This window comes from Odocoileus virginianus, chromosome 7 (genome assembly GCF_023699985.2).
Source record: "Odocoileus virginianus isolate 20LAN1187 ecotype Illinois chromosome 7, Ovbor_1.2, whole genome shotgun sequence".
In the NCBI taxonomy this organism is placed as follows: domain Eukaryota; kingdom Metazoa; phylum Chordata; class Mammalia; order Artiodactyla; family Cervidae; genus Odocoileus; species Odocoileus virginianus.
Window position 1 is genome coordinate 35056034 of NC_069680.1, and position 24124 is coordinate 35080157.

At 36.5% G+C, this 24124-nt stretch overlaps 1 protein-coding gene across 3 annotated transcripts in view; it reads left to right on the forward strand.

Annotated features, from left to right (window-relative positions):
* Window positions 1-24124, forward strand: part of IPMK (inositol polyphosphate multikinase) — a 54876-nt gene that overhangs the window by 14174 nt on the left and 16578 nt on the right. The window contains exons 2-4 of one of the 3 annotated variants that reach the window (XM_070470559.1): window positions 6405-6499; window positions 13168-13264; window positions 20438-20556. In XM_070470559.1, the coding sequence (XP_070326660.1) occupies window positions 6405-6499; window positions 13168-13264; window positions 20438-20556 (311 nt within the window). Of the gene's footprint in view, window positions 1-6404; window positions 6500-13167; window positions 13265-20437; window positions 20611-24124 lie in introns of all 3 variants that reach the window. The other 2 variants (XM_070470558.1, XM_020903748.2) reach the window with 2 other exon arrangements.

Here is a 24124-nt window from a genome sequence, read left to right on the forward strand (position 1 = left end):
CCGCACTTTTTCATGCATGTCTTACCTTTTCTGTTATAGTTTTTAATAGATTAATTATGGTTATTTTAAGTTTGATAATTATAACATCAGTGTAATCTCTGAAGCTGTTCTGTATGTTGCATTATCTCTTGGCTGTGTTTTTTCCCTTAGTTTTTTATATGACTTGTGATTTTTAATTAAAATCTGGATATCATATGTAGGACTGAAGTAACTGAGGCAAACAGTATTTATGCCTGAAATGAATATACCTCTTCTGCTAGGCTGTTAATGTTGGCGATTGAACCAGTCTAGTCAGGAGTAGAGCCAAGTTTGAATTCTGTTGTAGTTACCCTCTGTTGTGGATTGACAGTTGTGCCCTCCAGAATTAATGTATTGAAACACTAACTCCCAATTTGATTGTATTTGGAGACAGGGCCTTTCAGATTAATGAGGAGAGGCCTCAACTCATCTTCAGTTAGTTCAGTCGCTCAGTTGTGTCTGACTCTTTGCGACCCTATGGACTGCAGCACTCCAGGCTTCCCTGTCCATCACCCGCTCCCAGAGCTTGCTCAAACTCATGTCCATCGAGGTGGTGATGCCATCCAACCATCTCATCCTCTCTGCCTTCTGCTCCTGCCTTCAATCTTTGCCAGCATCAGGATCTTTTCCAATGAGTTAGTTCTTTGCATCGGGTGGCCAAAGTATTGGAGTTTCAACGTGTCTTGGCTCTCTCTTTTTATAAGTTTTATTTCCTTCCTGCTCGCCTCCCCTATGCAAATTGGGCTAGCTAGGAAGGGGGCGTGTTTGTTTCACCTGAGGTATTGGTACTTTGATTTTCTTTTGTTCTATTTTTGAGGGCTTTCCCCTTGATCTTTTAGCTATTCCTTTTTCTTATTATAACTAAATAAGATCATAAGGTGGGGCCTGATCCGGTAGGACTAGTGTCCTTATAAAAATAGACATGAGAGAGTATACTCTTGTTTCCCCACCATGAGAGGACACAGTGAGAAGGTGACTGTCCACAGGCCTGAAAGACGGCTCTTGCCAAGGTACCTGGCACCTTGATCTGGGCCTTCCAGCTCTATAACTGTGAGAAAATAGATTTGTGTTATTTAAGCATCCAATCTTTGGTATTTCAGAAGTACAGGCAGACTAATATACCTTTAGTGTATCATGGGCTTGAAATTCCTCTGTTGTAATCTTATGTTTAGAGTGAGAATGACTTGCTGGAATATCTTTCTCAGTATTCCTTTCCAGCCTTCTGCTTTAGGTCTTCTTTGCACCCATGCTCCAAAATTGTTTTTTCTCTATGTTCATGCCCCTCCTCCATATGTAGACTATTATTGCTTATTGGTGACAGACCATGTCAGAAAGTGAGAGCTGCCTCAGGGTGTGGGGGTCTTGGATTTTAAGGGCTCAGTAATTTCATGTGCTAATGAGGGTGGTGAGTATTCTTGTTAGGTCTGGGAAGGGTGGGGATTTCCCAGGGTTTGGGCCACTGCCCACCTTCTGAACTTTTATGATCTATCTTGTAAGTGTCTCAGCTTAAGTGGGGGTGATTTTTAGTACTGGTTGTGGTTGTTATGTGTTCAGTTGTGTCCGACTTTTTCAACCCCATGGCCTGTAGCACACCAGGCTCCTCTGTCCGTGGAATTTTCCAGACAAGAATATTGGAGTGGGTTGCCATTCCCTTCTCCAGGGGATCTTCCCAACCCAGGGATCGAACAAACCCATGTATGTCTCTTATGTCTCCTGCATTGACAGGCAGGTTCATTACCAACTGTACCACCTATTGCAATGACGGTATAATGAATTAAGGTCAACGATTGGACTGTTCTCAGAGCCACCTTAGTTTTAGCTGGTTCCAGCCAGTCTGTATCCCAAGGGTTGCACCCCTTCATTTATCTAGCATGTGTGTCCTACCCTTTTCCCTCCTGTCTCCTGCTCCTTTTTTTGTGTGGGAGACAAACTCTTTAGCAAGTGAGTTTCTTTTTTTTCCCCCAGCAATAGACCACCTCTGGAGTCAGGACTCATCATGCTTTTCTGTTCCCTCTTTGCCTCCAGGATTAAAGGATTTTTTTCTCTATTTTCCCCATCTTTGTGCCTTGGGGGCAATATGATTTACTCTCTTACCCTAGAAGCTTAAGAATTTTGTTCAGAGGGGAAAAGGTTCTGGGAGGAACTGTTTTTTCCTATAGTCGTGTTACCTGAAAAATTGGGTTTCTCTTGGTGGGTGTTAAGCCAAAAGACATAACCAAGTCAAAGATTGGAAGAAGAAGGATTTATTCCTTGCAGTAAGTAAGGAGCTCTTTCCCAAAGCAGTGTCTCCCTAAATGGTAAAGTTGGGCAAACTTTAAGTTAAGGATGTATGGAATATTCATGAAGGGGCTTGAGCAGAGAATTCAGTATAGAATTGGGGCAGAGATCAATAGAGTCTGAGTTTTAGTTGATTGAAATCGCAGAGGGTTCGAAAAGGAAACCTCATCATTCCATCCTTCACTGGAGTAGGGGTGTAGTTCCTAACAGCTATGATCTGTACCATATTGTTATATGTATAACTTGAGGAGGAACTGGGACTTTATCACTGAACTATTGTTTCTTGGGGCTTCCCTGGTGGTTGAGAATGTAAAGAATCCATCTGCAATGCGGAAGATCTGGGTTCAATCCCTGGGTTGGGAAGAACCTCCGGAGGAGGAAATGGCTACCCACTCCAGTATTCTTGGCTGGAGAATCCCCATGGACAGAGGAGCCTGGCAGGCTACTGTCCATAGGGTCGCAAAGAGTGAAACACTAGTGAGTGACACAGCACATTGTTTTTTGACTGTTTTTACTTTGTTCCTGCAATCCTTCACTTCTCATATTGTTCAGTTGCTAAGTCGTGACTCTTTGTGACTCCATGAACTGCAGCATGCCAGGCTTCCCTGTCCTTCACTGTCTCCCAGAATTTACTCAAACTCTTGTCCATTAAGCCGGCGATGCCATCCAACTTCCCTTAAGATTGTTAATTACTGGGTCCTGTTCAAGGGCAAGCATTGTGGCCAAGCTTAGATCCCCAAAAGACTTAGACCTGAAATGGTTTCTCTTATGTCAAAAAAGCTGTGCCTGGTTCTTTTTCTCAGGGACTCCCTGCCCTATCCACTTACAGGAATGGTGTCGGCTTCCTCAAGGACTGTACCTTTGAGGGTTTTTTTTTTATCTTTTTATTCAGTTTTTTTCTTTTTTTCTTTTACTCAAGTCTTTTCTTGGACACAGAAAAGAGTTTCTGAAAAAGATGTTGAAAGTGTTTTGTAACTTTTCGAAGTCAGTATTCTCTCCCTAACCTGTATTTTGTTATTGTTAACTGTTTGTTAAAAATATTAGCTGAATTATTCTTACTGCCTTGTAAGGTAGTTGCATCTTCTTGCCGTGTGCTACCATAAGCAAGGGAGTGCTTCTTATCGTAGTGGTTAGATTATATGTTTGTAGTTTACAATCTCAGTGCTCTAATGGTTTCAAGAAAAGTTATAATTTTGTAGATTATCTAACTTTTCCTTATTTTTAGATGGGAGTGGGTGTTCTTTCAGCTTTTTGTATCCTATGTAGAAGTGGAAGTCCAGAATTATTTTTCTGACCCATTCTCTTTTCTCCTTATGATACTCCAACTATGTGTTTGTTAGAATGCTTGATATTATCCTACAGGCTACTAGTGCTTTATTCCTTTTTTCTTTTTAGATACTTTTTCTCTCACTGCACTAATTTAGATATTTTCTATAGACCTTCCCTTAAGTTTATTATCAGTCTCTTTGATTGCCTATTCTTAACCATCTGCTGATAATTGTATTTCAGATACTGTGTCTTTTTACTTCTACAATTTCTTTTGTTTCTTTTTTAGACTTTGCATTTCTCCTGAAGTATCTATTCAGTGTTATATCCATTTTTCCTGTAGTTTCTATTGCATCATACTTATAATTGTTTTAACATCCTTGTTTGGTAGTTATAAGTACTTGTTCATCTATGCGTCATCATCTGTTGACTGTGTTTTCTTTTGGTTATACATCACACTTCCTTCTTTTGGTGTGTCTCAATTTTTAAATTGAATTTTGGATACCTTATTTAAAAAACAGTGGGAAGAAAGAAAAGAACCCTGGGAAGTAAAATATATTATTTTTTGTTTTGTTTTATTCCACATAGAGTATAAGCCCTTCCCTCTGTTTAGAGTGAGGGACTGATAACTCATACTCCCTTTAGAATTTAGTTGAACTGGTGCTGGGCTGCATTCTTAGATTCAGTTCATGTGGTGTTGGCTCAGCCTTCCAAGATGTTTCTTTTCTTATCCTGACTGTTTTTCAGCTGTGAGGGATTTGGCTGCAGTGTGAGATACTATTGGTTTACTTTTAGATCCTATAATTCATTCACTGGGAGAATGCCTGGTATTACTATCTCCTTCTCCATGGCTTCTTTCTCTGAAAACCTGGAGTGGTATTTTTCAGAGTGAATAGTGTGGGAGAATTGCTGGATCAAGCAATCTGTTTTTGTGTTAGGACTATTGTCTCTAATCCATCCTGCTACCCCACACTGTTGTCTACAGTCTGATTTCTGCTTGCCCGCTAAAATGTTTGTCTAATGGCAGATTCACCTGTATCTAGATGAGGTGTCTGCCTCAAGTTGGGGAAGCTTCATAGTTCTCTCTTCACTAATGAATGCTCCCTGCCCCCTCCCAATTCAACTCACCAGTCCTTTTTTTAAAATAAGATATTTTTAAGGTTTATTTATTTACTTATTTTTGGCTATCCTGGGTCTACGTTGCTTCACACGCTTTTGTCTAGTTGCGGAGAGGGGGCTAAACTGTAGTTTTGGTGCATTAACTTCTCATTATGATGGCTTCCCTTGTGGAGCACAGGCTCTAGGGCTCATGGGCTTCAGTAGTTGTGGCATAAAGGCTCAGTATCAGCTCCCGGGCTCTAGAACACGGGCTCAGTAGTTGTGGCACAGGGGCTTAGTTGCCCTGCAGCATGTGGGATCTTCCTGGATCAGGGATCGAACCTGTGTTTCTTACGTTGGCAGGCTGATTGTTTACCACTGAGCCATCAGGAACCTCCAGGGCTTTTTTGTATCTATCTTTATTTGTTAGCCCATTGAAAATGTTTGTTACCATGGACGTGAAGGCTTTCCCAGACTTTGGGAACAATATTTCTCTTCAGTAACTTTTAGCTATGTTAGACTGTTCTTTGAAGTCCCCAAATCTTTTCATTGCTTACCAACCAATCTTACCCATATGAATTAATGTTTACTTTCCTTATATTCTATAAGTAGCACTTAAACAAACTTGATTACTAAATCTTTTAGGTTGATACTTTGTTGATTAAATTCTGCATTTTTGTCCTTAAAAATCGCAGACGCTTGCCAAAGAAATAGAAACTTAAGTAATGTGTTTTATCAAAATCAGAAATAGATTTATTTGAGCTCTGTTGTGTTCTAACTGGCATGATTTTATGAAATCTCAGTATATGAAAATTTAAGATTTTCATATGTAGATGAAAAACAGTCTCCCCTTTGAGTGGGTGTATCATGAAGTGGTGCCCCTTCTTGTCCAGGCTTGGCGCCTGATTTCAGCCCCTACATTTCGCATTGGCTTGGTGCACTCATGCCATCAGTACAGCTTTACACAGTGTGTCTGACTCAGGAAAAACTTCAGTTGCTTTCTTATAACAGATGAGAGAAACTTAAAAAAATGAAAAAATGGGAAATTCATACAGAACCATTGTTAACATTTTTCTGTTTGCTTATAAAAGTGGAATCAGTTTATGCAACTGCTTTTAATTTGCTTCTTGAAAGTAAAGGTCACTCAGCCGTGTCCGACTCTTAGCGACCCCGTGGACTATACAGTCCATGGAATTCTCCAGGCCAGAATACTGGAGTGGGTAGCCTTTCCCTTCTCCAGGGGATCTTCCCAATCCAGGGGTCAAACCCAGGTCTCCCTGGGCATTGCAAGTGGATTCGTTACCAGCTGAGCCACAAGGGAAGCCCAAGAATACTGAAGTGGGTAGCCTATCCCTTTTCCAGTGGATCTTTCCGACTCAGGAATTGAACCAGGTTCTCCTGCATTGCAGGTGGATTCTTTACCCAACTGAGCTATCAGGGAGGCCCAATTTGCTTCGTATTTAACTATAAATTAACATCTCCTGGAAAGTCTATTACTGAAGAATTTCTATAAAAATTTAAATATGTTCTATTTATTACAAAGTCTGAGGGAGCTATAAGGGGCATAATAGGTGGAGACAACAAAAGCAAGCTATTTAGAATTTGTGTTCCTGGTGCTTTGCCTCTAACAGGCACTGAAATATGTTGTTTGAATGTTTCAGTTTCTGAAATAAGTAAAAGGAAACTGTTAAATTTATGAAATTGGCTATTAAAACATTTTAGAATATCTTATTTTTGTTCTGTAGGTATATTGCAACATCCAGATGGCACAGTTTTGAAACAATTGCAGCCGCCTCCAAGGGGTCCAAGAGAGCTGGAATTTTATAATATGGTAAGTGAGGTAAGATTTGTTTTGTTGTATTCAAAGTGCTTTTCATAGTTTTCTGCTGCTGACTCAGTAAGAAATACATTTGATAGCATGTCTTAGTATACTGTGTATGTGACTGAAACAACAGCTCAGAAAAAATACAATGTTTATCTTTACCAATATATTCTAGTATTTTCTATTCTATTTCATTTTTGAGGGATTCTTATTTTGATATACTGAATTAATTTTGATTGATGAGTTTTGACCTACATTTTTGAAAAACACTTAAATGATAGACTGTATTTTTCAGAAATGCTGAGTTTAAATAAGTATTTTTTTACTACAGAATTTCTTAGAGCCTTGAACATGCTAGTGTGTACTATGAAACTCCAAAGGAGGGTAGAGGGGAAGGGTTGGGGGACAGTTAACATTTAATTAGCCTTATTACTAGGAATAATTTTTAGAAGATGTTTTGCAACCATCACCTCTGCTGCTGCTAAGTCACGTCAGTTGTGTCCGACTCTGTGCGACTGCATAGATGGCAGCCCACCAGGCTCCTCCATCCCTGGGATTCTCCAGGCAAGAACACTGGAGTGGGCTGCCATTTCCTTCTCCAGTGCATGGAAGTGAAAAGTGAAGTGAAGTCGCTCAGTCATGTCCAACTCTTAGCGACCCCATGGACTGCAGCCTACTAGACTCCTCCGTCCATGGCATTTTCCAGGGAAGAGGACTGGAGTGGGGTGCCATTGCCTTCTCTGAACCATCGCCTCTATCTAGTTACAAAACATTTTCACCACACACACAAGAAAAACCCTGTACCCGTGAAGCCACGATGTCCTATTCCTCCCTCACCCCAGTGTCTTCCACCCACCAACCTGCCTTCTATGGATTTAGCTATTTTTGTGTCTAGCTTCTTTTGTTGATCATGTTTTTAAAGTTTGTGGTAGGCAGTAGTAATTTGTTCCTTTTTGTGACTGAGTAATACTCTATTAAATTCACACACCATGTAATGTTTATTCATTGACTCATTGAAGGACATTCGGATTGTTTCCATCTTTTGGCTTTTGTAGATAAGGCTGTTATGAACATTTATGTATCAGTATTTGTTTGAATACCTGTTTCTAATTCTTTTAGATACTAGAATTGGCTATGGAGTGAAATTACTGGGTCATATAGTAATTCTACATTTAATTAATTGAGAAACTGCCAAAAGTGTTTCCCAAAGTGGCTGCCCTATTTTACATTTTCACCACTAATATATGAGGATTCCAGTTTCTCTGTATCCTCATCAACACTTGTTAGTTTTGCTTTTGTTTTTAAATAGGCATTCAAGTGAGTGTGAAGTGTTAATCTTATTGTAGTTTGCTTTGATTTTCATATGTGACTTGTAAATATTTCCCCTATTCTCTGGATTGTCTTCATTTTCTTGTTAGTGTCTTTTGAAGTGCAGACTTGTAGTGTCATATTTAATGTCATGAAGGTGTATGCTCATATTTTCTTCGAAGAATTTTATAACTTTACCTCTTAAATTTAGGTGCAAGTAAAAAGATAATGCAAAACAAAAACCAAGTATTTGCTATTAATCCTTTACCAACTCATTTAACAACAACCTGTGAGTTAGAATACACTGTTATTATCCTCATTTTATAATAAAATATGATTAGTTTAAATAATTTGACCAGGATCATTGAAATAGTTAATGATGGTCCCTGGATTTGAACATAGGCAGTCTGGCTCTAGAATATGCTTTCAATTGCTGACACTTCCTCTTTTTCAAAGAAAATATTTTATATTTACTCTGTAAAAGTCTTGCACATACTTTCTTGGATTCATTCTAAGTTGGATTTATTCTTATTTTTTGTTTCTATTGTAAACAGTATTTTTTTGAGTTACATCTTCCAATGATTGCTAATACATAGGAATGAATTAGATATTTGTATGGTGTTCTTACATATAGTATTCTTGGTGAACTCTTAGTAACTTATATTTATCTGAGACTTTCTAACATTTTTAGTTGCTTTCTGTATAGATGGTTACATCTTCTGTGATTGGAAGCTTTATTTGTCCCTTTTGAATCTATATACTTCTGTCGGGATTTCTATATAGTTCAGTATGATGAAGTAAAGCAATGGTGGGGGGATCTTCTCATTTGGTAAAAGTGCTTCTAACATTTCCCTGTTAAAGTATGATTTTCAAGCTAAGTTTTTGAGAGATACTTCTCCACAGATTTAGGAAAGTGCTTTCTTTGTGAGTTAAGATTCTCTCAAGGAACAAATGATGCATTCTCTCAGTGTCATAAAAGGACTGTTTACCATGATGTAGTCAGAGTTTAAGGTCACCTGCAGGAGATAAAGCTATACCGTCTGTAGGCCTGGTTAGCGTGGAGAAGGAGTGGCTGCTAGAACTCAGCGAGGTAACTTTAAGACAAGTCTTGGACTGATAAGGAGGGAACTAGAGAAGTAAATAAGTGACTTCAGCTGTTCACCAACCCCCCAGTTTCTTGTGCCAGGAAGAGACAATGTAGGAAGGCGGAGATTTTCTTATCTGTTGAAATGATCATGAGTTTCCTGTTTTAATCTGTTAATGTGGTAAATACCCTTGTTCATTTGCTATGTTTTTTTCTGACTCTTTTGACCCCATAAACTATAGCACGCCAGGCTTTGCTGTCCTTCACTATCTCCCAAGTTTGCTCAGACTCATGTCCATTGAGTCGGTGATGCCATCCAACCATCTCATCCTCTGCCGCCCCCTTCTCCTCCTGCCCTCAGTCTTTCCCAGCATCAGGGTCTTTTCCAGTGAGTCAGCTCTTCATATCAGGTGGCCAGAGGATTGGAACTTTAGCTTCAGCATCACTCCTTCCAATGAATATTCAGGGTTGATTTCCTTTAGGATTGACTGGTTTGATTTCCTTGCTGTCCAAGGAGACTCTCAAGGGTCTTCTCCAGCACTGCATTTAGAAAGCATCAGTTCTTTGGCACTCAGCCTTCTTTATGGTCCAACTCTGACATTCATACAGGACTACTGGAAAAACCATAGCTTTAACTTAGACGGACCTTTGTTGGCAAAGTGATGAATGTTTTAATACGCTGTCTAGCTTTATCACAGCTTTTCTTCCAAGGAGCAAATGTCTTTTAATTTTGTGGCTGCAGTCACTGTCCGCAGTGATTTTTGAGCCCAGAAAAATAAAATCTGCCACTGTTTCCACTTTTCCCCCATCTATTTGCCATATAGTGATGGAACCAAATGGCACAATTTAGTTTTTAAATGTTGAGTTTTAAGCCAGCTTTTTCACTCTCCTCCATGGAATTCTCCAGGGAAGAATACTGGAGTGGGTAGCCATTCCTTTGTCCAGGGGATCTTTCCAACCCAGGGATCGAACCCAGGTCTCCTGCATTGCAGGCAGATTCCTTACCATCTGAGCCACTGGGGAAGTCACTGGTAAATGCCATAACAGATTTCTAATATTACATTACCTTTGAGTTTTGAAATAAGATGTACTTGGACATGTCATTTTTATTTTTTAATAATATGCATTACTGGGTTTTGTTTGCTAGTGTTATATATATAAGATTTTTTCCAGCTATGCACATGAATGAGATTATTATTTTCTTTACATATTGTCCTTGTCTAGTTTTTATACCAAGTTTCTTTTAGCTTCATAAAATGAGTTTTGAGGGGTGTTCCTTTTTCTTTTTTGTGGAAGAATTTGTATCAGATAAGTATTTGATTCCTTAGACTTGATAAAACTTACCTATAAATTCATTAGAGCAGCCTGTTGACTTGTCTCTTTTTCTTCCATAAGTCATTTCCATCTTTCCTTTCTCTCATTTGTTCCTGGGAAGGGATATATTTTTTAACTAATGATTCAGTTTCTTAAATGTTTTGATTTTCTTTGTTAATGTGGTATTAAAATATAGATTATAGTTTTACGTAATTGTTCACCTGGTAAAGTTCTTCATAGTTTTTTTTAAAATGCTATGCTAGTTTAATTATGACTCCCTTTTTATTCCTGATATTGTTTATTTGCTGTTTTTTTCTGTATTAGCTTGGCCCAGAACATTCTTTACTCTTGGAGTATTCTTTTTTCCCTCTTTGAGTATCTCTGTCCTCATCTAGGACTGGTCCTAAGTTCAGAGATCCTTTGGTTCAGGTCTTCAGAGTGGACCTCTGAGCCCAAATATCACTGCTCAGCTTAGCACTTTGGGTTTCCTCTTTGTTTTAGGTCTCTGTGAATTTCCTTTTTTTAATCATGGGAGCTCAGCTATGCATTTAAGGAAATATTACATTTCATCCTACATTTCTAGGTACAAAGTTGTTTAGGTTATCTTATTTGGCATGTTATAGTAAAAATCAGTCTTACTACTTAAAAAAAAAATTTAACATAAGAGAAAGTTCACCTTTCTACTCTAATTCTTTTATCTTTTCACCTATATCATGGACTTCTTCAGGTAAGCACATAGAGATGTATTTGGCTCCTCCATCTTGTTAGGTCATCATGAACACTGTGTCTTCAATGTCTTGGTGCCAGGAACAAAGAGATGATCAGGTACACCCTGCTTTTAATTACCTTGGCCAGGAAGTAACTGATATCATTTCTGCTCACGTTTCAATAGGGGAAGCTGGAAAATACAGTATATCACGTTTGGTGAGTTTCTGCCATACTTGAGTTTATTCAATAGAATTTTATGTCATATATAACTACTTGATGTGAATGTGGTTTGACATATATAGTTAGAATTCTGATACTGAGATTTTATAAGCCTTTTACATGAGTAAACCAAAATGGTTTTGAGTATTTAGGTAGACCATATTTGGCAAGAGTTAATAGGTAAGGTGTCTTGCTAGTCATTATTATTAGTAGACCTATTTGGCAAGAGTTAATGAGTAAGAGGTCTTGCAAGTTATTATTATTATTAAACCTTTTTTTTGTATTGGAGTACAGCCGATTAACAGTGTTGTGATAGTTTCAGGTGGATGGCAAAGGGACTCATCATACATATACATGTATGCATTCTCCCCAAACTACCCTCTTATCCAGGCTGCCACATAACGTTGAGCAGACTTCCTGTGCTATACAGTAGGTCCTTGTTAATTTTCCATTGTAGATATAACAATGTGTACCTGTTATCCCAAACTCCCTAACCATTCCTTTCACTCACCTTTTCCCTGACAACCACAAGTTCTTTCCCTCAGTCTGTGAGTCTGAAACAAAAAATATTTTCTTTCTGCTTTTCTAGAAGAAAAATTAAAAATCTAGTTCCAGGATATCTGGATATTTCCATTGGTTTCTAGAATTGTTACTGGTTATAAATCAAATAATTTAATGAACAATACTTAGACTTACATTGAGTTAAATGATACTTTTTTTAAGGTAAAATCACAATTTCCTTAAAGATATAAAATAAATATATGTTAAAGATTTTATTTAAACTCATTTAATGAGGTAAGTGATGCAAAAATATTGACTCTGTGTGCCAATGCCAAACAGAAATATGGAAATAGTTATGGAGGAGAGAAAAAAAGTGGCTTTATTTCTTTGCCAGGCAAAAAGGGAACCCAGCAGGCTATCCTCTCAAGAACTGTGCCCCCATCCCTGGGCAATAGGGAAAGGTCTCAACAGACAGGAGGTGGGGGTAGGTGATAAGGATCAAAGCAGTGACTGGCTTGCATTCTTCTGATGAGTTAGTGGTGAGGTAAGTAGGAGTCAGTGTCATCAGCTTTCAGGTTCAAACTTGTCTGGGGTCAAAACAGCTCAAAGATAGTGTTGTGTGTATCCCTTGATGGGGAAACAGGACCTTCCCCCAAGGCTGCTCTTGTCTGTTTCTCCCTGGTCTCACTTCACCTCTGTTTCCTATTTAGTAACTGCTTGCATCTGCCCATTGGGAAGGTCATGGAGGCTGAATGAAGCCTCTTTCTTTTAATCAAAGAAATGGGGGCTACGGAAAGGCTTTGTGCTCAGGAGCCCCACAGGGCCCTACTTAGTGTCAGAACTAGGCAGACATTAAAACTAGTTCAAAAGAAAAGTCAAAGAAGCACAAATTTATATGGCATAAAGGGAAGGTGAAATGAGTGTACATAAGAACACTGTAAACTCTCCCCTTCCAGAGAGGTTGGAGGGAAGTCAGTAATCCTCCTCTGTTGCTGTTTAGTGGTCAGTTGTGTCTCACTCTTTGTGACCCCATGGACTGCAACCCGCCAGGCTCCTACGTCTATGGAATTTCCCAGGCGTAAGTATTGAAGTGGGTTGCCGTTTCCTTCTCCATAGGATCTCCCTGACCCAGGGATTGAACCCATGTCTCCTGCCAGTCTCCTGCATTACAGATGGATTCTTTACCACTGAGACTCGGGAGGCACAGATCTTGCTTTGGCCAGAATTTATTCTTTGTCTATGGACAGGAATTCTTTTGCATTTGCTAAGAGTTATCTACAACTTACTTTGTTGTAAAATAGTTCAAGGACAGTGAAAGGCTCGAATTAGATAACCAAGAATATGCTCTAAATAATACAGAGTTTCTCATTGGAGACACATAGAGATTTTTTTTTTTTGGGGCTTATTCCAGACTTAAACTCATTAAATTCCAGTTAAAATTCATACTAGATAAATTATGATTCAGTGTATTGTGTTATTTGAGAAATGTGTGAAGCATTAGAAAGCATTACAAGGAACTAACTTGCAAATGTTCCATTTCTCTTTGTTTCAGGTTTTTGCTGCTGATTGTACTGATGATGTTCTTTTAGAGCTACGAAAATATTTGCCAAAATATTATGGCATCTGGTCACCTCCTACTGCACCAAATGGTAATCTTTTCTTTAAAATCCATCTTTTAGCCTTAATTCATGAGAATTGCTTTTTAAAAGATTTAAGTAAGATTAAGCCTAGTATTATAAAAACAGAATATATGTACTTTTCTTACTACTCTTTCTCTTATTCATTAAGAAAACTTATTAATACTTTTGCTTTTCATAATCAGTTTCTTAAATAGCATATACAAATTAATGACCAGTTTCTTAAACAATTGAATGAACATATGTATATGTATATATATACACTAGTACTTAATACTCTTAATTATCAGATGTTCTTTTTTCCAAACATTTTGAGCAATTTCTTTTCCCATTTTGAAAAAAGAAAAATCAAGAAATATTTTCTTTGTCTAACGTCCTTCCTATCTTCTCTCTTGTTCCTTGATTCCCTACTTGCACGCTTTAAAAAATTTTGGTAATTTTCATATAGAGGACAAAATTTTTTACGTAAGGGCACAGAATTTCTCTCTTAATATTAGTTAATACTTTAAGCAGTATTTGCCACATTAAGGCCTTTGACAGAGCAGATTAAAGTCAGTTAAACTGGTAACATGACTGCTAACCATTGAAGATTCATGAGTGAGGGAAGAATTTCAGACTTGACTGAGTTTAAGAAAAACCCATAGTCTTGCTAAAATGCAAATTAATAGGCTCAACTCCCAGACATTTTGATAACGCGTATCTGTGTTGGAGTTCATGATATGCTTGTTAAATGAAAGTGTGTGGTTTTTTGTTTTTTTTTTTAATGGAGATAGTGCTTGAACCACATTTTGAGAACAGGAGGAGATGGGGACTCCAGTTTGAGCTTCTTCTTTCCCTCAGGTCTTTGTCACTACTTGTGCTCGGTTTCATTAATAAGGAATCATGGTATCTCTTGTGAGTATCCTCAGATAATAGTAAATCAGTGGTTCCCCAGGATTTGTAGTATTCTTCTGTGCTTCATTTGGGGAGGCAGGGGACTTGAGCTTTGCTCTGCTCTGCTTTTCCTTTCTTTCCCTCCTTCCTTTCCTCCCCCCTCTCTTCTCACTTTCCTCTTCTTTCCTTTCCCTTTTTCTTTTCTCCCTCTTTTTTTTCTTTCCTTGCCTTTCTTCCCTCTTCCCTTCCCTCCTTTTTCCTTATCTAATCTATATCTAGATAGTTAAATGTAAAGTTTAAAAAATTATTTAGAAGGGGTAGAGAGAATTCTCAGGTGGTCTAATGGTTAGGACTCCATGCTTCCACTGCAAGGGGCACAGGTTCAATCCCTGGTCAGGGAACTAAGATGCTGCATGTCACAAGGCACAACCCAAAAAAAAAAAAAAAAAAGAATGGGTCAAATAACTGAGCCAACAGCATCATTATTTTGAAAAGTAGAGTATACAAGAAGAATTTGGGTAAAAGAAGAAATGTTTTAATTGAAACATTTTATAGTCTAGAATTACATAATTTAAAATAATTTAAAAAATCAAAGACTTGCTAGCAATCAATACCTTTTTGGTTTTCAATACCAAATAGTCCTGAGGGATATCTATGCTACCGTAGAAAGATCAGTAACTGAAGTCGGAAGGCTTGGCTTCTCCGTTGGTTATTTCCAAATTTTGTGAAATACCCTAACTCTAACCTTTTGAAGCTCCACTTTTTCTTCTATACAATGAATGAAAATAGTATCACGTGGAATTGTGAAAATGCATGTTATTTTATGTGAAAATGCTTTCTCAACTCTGAAACTCTTATTTGAGTATAAATGGAGATGTTGGTAGTACTTAGTTGAAGAGATGAGGTGAGGAAAATGAGAAAAAAGAGGAGAAAATAGAAATAGAAGTATAGATGTAAATAGATGTGGTCCTGTAATACGAACAATTGCCTTCGGAAATATCCTATTCCTTTGTAATCCTTTGAAAAATAATTTATTGTTTAAAATTAAAAACGTATTTTTTCTTTTTGGCCACACTGTGCAACTTCCTGGGAGTTCCTTTGATCAGGAATTGAACTTGGGCCACAGCAGTGAAAGTACTGAGTCCTAACCACTGGATAGTCAGGGAGCCCCCTTCCTTTCCAGTTTTTAGCTCTGGAAGGAGAACTGCCCCATAGAGATTGTTAAGCTTTGATTTTGCTAGAGAATTCATGGAGTCCTCTTTCTGTTTTTATCATTTTTATTGTAAATGAAACAAATATAAGAAGGGAAGCTTTCTGACATCTTTAGCCCACAGGATCATGAAAATAAATATTTTCTTAAATTTTAGTAGAACACTGTGATTTGCATTACTATACTTTACACAGTATTAAATTGATATAATTTATTTCTCGACTCTTTCCCCTCTTTCTACTTGAGCATCTTTATTTATTTATTTATGACTGTGCTAGGTCTTTGGTTACTGCGTGTGGGCTTTCTCTGCAATTGTGGTGAGCAGGGGCCACTTTTTGTTGTGGTAAATGAGCTTCTCATTGCAGTGGCTTCTCTTGTTTTGGAGCAAAAGCTTGGGGCTTCAGTAGTTGCAGCATGCATGCTTACTTGCTCAGAGGCAGGTGGAATCTTCCCAGATCAGGGCTCAAACCTGTGTCCCCTACCTTGGCAGGAAGATTTCCTATCTACTGCTCCACCGGGGAAGTCTCAAGGTAAAGTGTTATACAACTTTGCATAATTCTTAGAATCCAAAGTTGTAAAACATAGAAAGTACTGCCAGTTTGCACAGCAAGTTATTGTCACTTAAGGGAAGCATAAGGATGTTCTGACAACAGTTTCTTACCTTTCAAAATTTTTATGGCAGTTTTATTGACATTTAATTTATGTACCATAAATTAAACTGTATAGTAGTTTTTAAATGACAGTCATAGAGTTATACAAACATCACATTAGCAAACCTTAGAATATGACTAGTAATTTTTTTTAAGGTAAAGCTTTTGTTTTTGTTACAATTATATTTGAAGATTTGGAATTAGTTACATATATTAAATCTCATTTTACTTGTGTATAAGCACATAGATACCTAATACATGTACCATCAAAAACTTATTTGGAGGAACAGAATAGTATATCTTCAAGTAGGCTTGAGCAAATTGAGAGTTCTCAAATGTAATCTCTACTCTCATTGATTGATAGGTTTATGGATCTCTCTACTAGTTAGGTTTTGAGAAGCATGAATTGAAATAAGCTGTTCCCCTTTTCCCCTTTCACCCCACATTTGGAGACTCAAGGTTTTTCTATTTATAATTCCTTATACTTCAAGCTTCTGTTGCTCTCGGAAATAGCTGATAATTGATGTGAAAGGCAGAAGAAAGGCATCCTCTGTTTTTCCATTTGGCTTCATAAATGGGCAGGGTTTCACCACCAGGCCTTTTTTACATTTTGGGAGGTTCAGAAATGAAGATGGTAGCCAATACTTAGATAGGGTGGGAAGGAATGTGATGAAACTTGGAACCTATGTTGTAATAATATATATAATCAATATTCATTAAGAGGATCTGAATAAATCTTCAACCCTCTAAATGTCCTCACCTTTGTCTTTCCTTTAAAGGAATAGTTATCTTTACTATTTAGTTATTTGCAGAGCTTTCAGTTTTCCATAATATTTCAAATGTTTTTATTTTTTCTCCTTTGTTACTGGGGAATTTTCTGCCTTTTTTTTGTTTTCTTTTTCTTACTATCAGGACTGTATTCCAGCAGTAGAATTTTTTTATGTGTAATATACTAGAAAACAATGTAAGTGTTGAATTTATATTTATATTTAAGATAATTATATTTAATTGTATATATTTAAATAGAAAATATATTTAAAATAGAAAAGCTTTTTTGTTGTTAGTAACCTTGTGTAATCTTAAACATACTATCGTCAATAGCATGAAATAATAAATATTTTGAGCATGTAAACCTTGCCATTGGTACAGCCACTAAGTCTTAACTTAATACACTGCTTATAAAAGCATGAAGTGGTATATTTTGGACTACCTGGTAGATATTTTTATGATTTTTACATTAAAAATTAAAGAACTATAGAAATTCTATATACATTTTACATAAATTAATAGATAACAGATTTCTCTCTTATAGCCATAGAGAACAATACTTCTAGTCAGTGTGACTTCTTATAATGAGATCCATATATTTATGAAAAGTAGATGTCCCATTATTTATTACACAAATATTAAGACTAAGCTTAATGGAATATCTCTTAGATTTGAGGTTCACAAATGTCAGTCTTTAGACCTCTGACAGACTGACTGGCTTCATCAGAATCTATTGTACTAAATAGAGCTTTTAAGAATTAAAAAAAGTAAATATAGTTATTTTGCTGTCTATATGATTTATATACACATTAATTCATATGTATATAAGAAAAATCAACTTTATTTTTTAATATTTAAAAATGTTTAAAGTTTTTTAATTTTTGCTTTCCTTACAAGTTACATCGTAGCAAATAGTCATTATTTTCCAAACATCATATCAATATAGTTTAATTTATTTCCTCGACTTTGGTCAAAATGAACCTAAACTATTCCAGATAGAACACTATCTTATTCTTAGTCCATCAGATTTTTGGAACATATTCTCTATATACCTAAAAATTGAAAACTATTGTACCATTCTATACCCAGAGGGGCTTAGCTGAGTGTCCTTTGTTGTCCAGTCTGTAGATTTGCCTTAAAAATGAGGCTCTCCTGTAGTTAAAATGCCTTTGATCATTTAAGTTATTGTTTTGAGATTGACTTACTTTGAATTAAGCTCTCTTGCATTTTTTTAGATAGAATCAGTATTCAGATTTATTTCTAGTGATGATAACCTGAAAAAAAGTCAATTTAAATCTCAGTTCTCAGATCATGTCTCATTTCCCTGTTTTATTCAGAAGCAACTGTGGCAAACTGCTAGATATATAACATTTTTTAAAAAAAACTGGTCATCTCTAAAGCAGGTTTTGATGTTGATTTTTTATTTTAATAACTTAGAGGGAAAGAGAAACAAGAATCTCAAAATTTCAACTTTTCACGTAGAGAACTAAAAGAATACACTAAACCAACTCTTAGTAGGCTTTAATTTGAGGATTATGAACTTAAGGCTAATAATCAATAATTTAGCCATTTTATATATATATATGTATATTTTATATGATTTGGTAATTCAAATCAGATAAAGCATATCAAGAATCTGAAAGTAAGATAAAAACACATTTGCCTAGTCAAGAATTAGTCACTCAGTCATGTCCAACTCTTTGTGACCCCATTGGCTGTAGCCTGCCAGATTCCTCTGTCCATTGAATTCTCTAGGCAAGAATGTTGGAGTGGGTTGCTATTTCCTTCTCATGGTGGTCTTCCCCACCCAGAGATTGAACCCAGGTCTCTTCCATTGCAGGCAGATTGTTTACCATCTGAGCAACCAGGGAAGCCCTTGCCTAATCAAAATAAATGTCAGATAAAACTTGATGATACTTAGGCATGTTTACTCCCAAAGTCCCTCTGGGCAGAAAGAGAATGAATGAGAGGGCAAACGTTGATTCAGTCAAGCAGACATTTATTACATTCCTGCTGTAAGGAGAGTTTGCATTTGTATTTTTCTCTTTCCCAAGAGAAAGGGATTTGCAAAGTCTTTAGCTTCTCTTGTTTCTGTTGTATGGCAAAAAAACAGTTTTTGTTTTTAATCACCACCAAATTGGCAGGTAGAAAATAATAACCCTACACCGAACTGTAGATGCTGTGATATTTAGCTAGATTTGCACACTATCTTTTTCTTCTCATGTGTAGCCTTACCTCACCAAGGCCTTTAGGGTTTCTTGAGTTATGGAAATTAATGATGATAAACTTGTGAATGCTAATGATTTACAGCATTAGGATCTAATTAGTCTCTTCTGATATTTGAAACATAAGCCTTGTTACTGAAATTTTTATGCAATTTTAGGGAGAGGATGAACCCCTTTCTTTCTCTTTCCTCAAGGTAGCTGAACATGGGAAGAGTGTGAAGGGGACTCCTCCTTCCCCATCTTATCAGACTTTGCTGTGGTTATCTTTTAAAGTACAGAAATGGGTGGGTTCCGATTTCTTGAGCAGGATATTCCTACTTCTCTCATTATCTCTCACCATCAAGAGGTTCATGTCTGTGTCCAGACCTTTTATCTTGTTGAAAATGTCCCTTTGTTAGAACCTTTCTTTTAAATGTGGCATGCTCCTTTTTGTTTCTGTGAGTGCTAGTCTCTTGGCTACAGTTCATTTTTTGTCTTTACTTCACCTGGTTCTACACAGTCCTCCCTCTCTCCATTTTCCTTTGACTAGGGGATAAGATTTTAAAAAATAAATTCATTTATTTCAAAAAATCAAACCTTGTTACTTTGATAAAAAGTAAAATATATTCTATTTGTAAGGAAAGGTTTTTACAAGAAGTGCTTTTTATGACATGACTGAAATTTGTGATCTCATTCAGAATTTTGTTTGGGAAGATTTATTCACCTGGGAAGGGTGAAAGACTTTCTTTCCTTACTTCTTTCCCTCAGTGTACCCGGACCTGTATTTTCAACCTAAAACTATAAGGTCAGCTACAGTGTATGATAACTGAGATGTTTATACTCTTTTACTTGAATCTCCCTTTATAATAGTTTTCTGAGGGAAGGTGTATACAGGATGCCAAAGTTACTTACAAATGAACTTTTGAGGGACTTTTTGTGTTCTAAAAAGCAGGGCGTTTCTTTTTCCTTTAGGACTAGTAAGCCTAGAATGTATATTTAGCATTAACATCATTTGGATTGATTTACCTTTCTTAACCTATACCTGTTGTATCCTCTGTGGAAAAGGTTTATTCCTTTTACTATTCTTAAATGAAGAATTTAAAAAGTTCTTAATACTAAGATGCCTGCTGAGGTACATAGGATGTAAATCACGTTCAAAAGGACAATGTATTCAAGGACAGTTTTTAAAAATTATCTCATTGCCTTTTTAATGTTCTTGGAAGACATATCTAATCCATACCTTTTATTTATGGTTAAATATTTATTCCGTCTCTTGTAAGAGCTTCTCTGTGATATTTATACCTGTTATAAATTTATTAGTCAGCCTTTTTTTTTTTTTTCCTCCAGCTGAAGTAATAATAATTGTTGACTCTGGATTTGTTTTAACTTTTTTCTCAGTTTTAAGATTTCCTCATTTTTGTTTTCTCTTAAGTAGTAACTTGTTTTCCTATTACTAATTAGTGTTTTTCTTTAATAACAGATTTATACCTAAAACTGGAAGATGTGACCCATAAATTTAATAAGCCCTGTATAATGGATGTAAAGATAGGGCGGAAAAGCTATGATCCTTTTGCTTCATCTGAGAAGATTCAGCAACAGGTCAGCAAGTACCCATTAATGGAAGAGATTGGGTTCTTGGTGCTTGGCATGAGGGTAAGAGTGATTTTTAGTGTAATACGTACATCTCTCATTACATGTTTTCTTGAAGGTTACAGATGTCACATATATTTTAGAATTAGGTTATCCATAACTCCTCAGTGCAGGCAGAGATTTTTATCTCTTTTGTTCACTGGTATATGGGCAGTGTCTGGGTTTATTCTGGGACGCAGTACATGATTAATAAACGAATGAGTGGCTGAACCTCAAAGCTCTGACTCTAGTAATTTTGTTTTAAAGAAGTTTTAAGTTTTGTGCAAAAGAAATGATCTGATAAATGAATGTGATATTATTTGTGATTTTTTTTTTTCCCACGAGAAAAGTGCGAGTAATTTTTCTGTATATTTAAAACAAAAAAGGGGAAATAAGTTCCTGGTTTAAAAATGTGATTTAAAGCCATTGTTTTCTTGGCTTATTTTTCCCTGGACTGGCAATTTGAGCTGGGCTCAGGTGGTCAGTTCCGATCTCCTCCAGAGTCCCTCTTGTGACTATACTCACCTGATGGCCCCTCTGGGTCTAGTTGGTCCCAGTGACCTTACTCTTATGTCTTACAAGTTGATACTAACTGTTGGCTGGGCTCTTTCCCATAAGGTTCTTCCCAGAAGGCTGACTGGAGCTTTTTCATGTACTGTATACATTTTAGGAAGGCAGGAATGAAAGCTACAAGGTCTGTTGAAATGTAGGTTAGGAAGTCACCTTCTATCACTTTTATAGAACTATATAGGTCGAAGTATGTCACAGGGCCAGTCCATATTGATAGGGAGGAGAAGACTCCACTTCTGGTTGTGGAAAAAGGGAAGTCATAATACGAATGGCAGTGTGCACGAGGATGTTGAGGCCCTCTTTGCAAACAGTATGCCACAGTTAGGTAATGTGGAATAAAATTCTATAAAGTGTTGCCTATTTAAGCCTTCACTGTTTTCAGATCATTCACCCCTCCCCTTTCCTCCTTTTAGGAGATAATTTTGGCTTCTGCTTCAGAAAAAATAAGCCATTATACATGCTTTCCTTTAATTTCCTGCAGACAGACGTACACATTTAACCTGCATATGCTTTCATTTCCTCGGTATTCCTCCCTTCATTGAAGAATTTTCCATCCTCCTGTCAGAGGCAGCCCTTCCCTTTGCCCTCTGGATTGCATTTCTCTTCCGCCTCTTCTGAACCTAATATTGTTGATTCTTTCTTGTTATTTTATTTTATTTTTTATCTTCAACTTTGGTCTCTCTTTAGTTGTTTTTCCTTTTTGTTTCAAATAATGTTCAAATAACTCTCAATTGAAAAAGAAAAAAATCAAACCCCACTTTTATCCTGCTCTGTTCTCTAGCAGTGAATTTAAATTGCTTCCCCTTTGTACCCAAACTTGTTATGTTTGTTACTGTTCCCTCACTTCCCATGCTGTATTCTTTAACCCATTTAAGTCTGGCTTTAGCTTCATCATGCCACCAGACTGGTGCCTCGTGAAGGTCCGTTAATGACATCTCTGTGTCACTCAATTCAGATGGCATTTTTCATTATTCATCTTACTTCCCTTTTAAAAGCACTCTTCAACATCACTATGTCCTCCTTGAAACATTCCTTTTTGTGTCCATAACATTGCAGTCTCTCTTGCTTTTTCCCTAAGAGCATTTTGCAGTCTTTTTTTTGCCAGCTCATTTCTTTGTTCTTTAAATGTTGAGGTATTCCATTTAGCTCCATTTACTGCCTTCTGTTTCTTCTCAAGCAGTGCCCTTTATTCTCATTGATTCAGTTTCACTTACACCGATAACTCCTGAACATACATATCTAGCCTCTGTGTTTTCTTTGATCTCCTAATCTATATAGCTAACAGCCTATTCAACATTTTACTTGGATAGCTTAAAGACATCTAGGACTAACATGTAAAAAACTGACTTACATCCCTTTTGCGAAATAACAACCAAAGCCATAACAGCAAATCTCTGTTATTCTCTGTCTCAGTGAATGACATTATCATAAGTCCAGTTTTATGAAGGAGAAACCTTTTAGTACTGTCATCTCTCAAAGCCATCCATCAATTTTGTTGATCTTAATTTTCAAGCTCCTGAGCCCCATTTTCAAAATTATTCCTCTCTAGACAAGTATCTTAACTCTTAATTTCAGTGTTGTTCTCTTCTGGTCTGTTCTCCAAATATTATAAAATGTATATCTAAGTTTGACATTCCCCAGCTTAAAAATTCTTCAGTTGGTTTCCATTGCCTTTATGTGTGTGTGTGTGTGTGTGTGTGTATAGACACACAGTAAAAATAAATAAGGCACTGCATGATTTTGCTCTCTGTGTTATTTCCCCAAATAGATGTTCCTCTGTTTGTATTTTTTATTTTATTTTATTTTTTTGAGTATTGTTCAGAAATTTTATTTTTTATTTATTTATTTTTAAACTTTTCTTCTTTTTTCTTTCCATTTATTTTTATTAGTTGGAGGCTAATTACTTTACAATATTGTGGTGGTTTTTGACATGAATCAGCCATGAATGTTTGTATTTTTTAATAACATTTTTATTGAGATACGATTTACCCACCATTCAATTCACTCATTTAAAGTAGCAGTTCATTGGTTTAGTATACTCATAGAGTTGGGCAGCCATCAACGTATTCAACTGTAGAACATTTTCATCACCTGAAAAGAAAAGCTATACATATTATCTGTCACTTACTTCCTTTCAACTAACTAGCCATAGACAGCTCTAGTCTACTTTCTGACTGTATAGCTTTGCCTCTTCTGGACATTTCATATAAAGGGAATCATGTAATACAGTAGGTAGTTTTTTGTGACTGGCTTCTTTCATAATGTTTTCACAGTTTGTCTATTTTGTTAGCATAAATCAGTATTTTATTCTTTTTTGTTTTTGAATGGATATACTACATTTTGTTTATCCATTGGTTCATTGATCAACTTTGGGTTGTTTCCACTTTGGGGCTGTTATTAATAATGCTGTTATGTATGTTACGTACATATGTTTTTTAAGGTATATAGTTACTGAATTTGAGATTAGTGGATGCTGTGACTAAATTTAAATTTTAAAGAAACTGCCAAAGTGTTTTCCAAAGTTCTTGCACCATTTTGCATTTCTACAGATGATGTATAGGAGTTTCAGTTTCTCCCCATTGTTACCCAAAGCCCAAACCTTGTTATTCTGTCTCTCTTCTTTTTTCATAAGGCATTCTAGTGGGTGTGACATTGTATCTCATTCTGATTTTTATTTGCATTTCCATAATGGCTCATGGAATTGAGCCTCTTTGCATGTGCTTATTGATCTGTGTGCCTGTCTTCTTTGGAGAAATGTCTATTCTGGTCCTTTGTCCAATTTTAATTTGGGTTGTTTTTTCACTTTTTTGATAATACCTTTGGAGTACAAATATTTTTAATTTTGGAGTCTAATTTAATTTTGCCTTTTGTTATTTGTGCTCTTGGTTTCATGGCTAAGAAGCCATTGCCTAACCTAAAGTGATTAAGATTTACTCCTATATTTCTTCTATAGTTTTAACTGTTACAT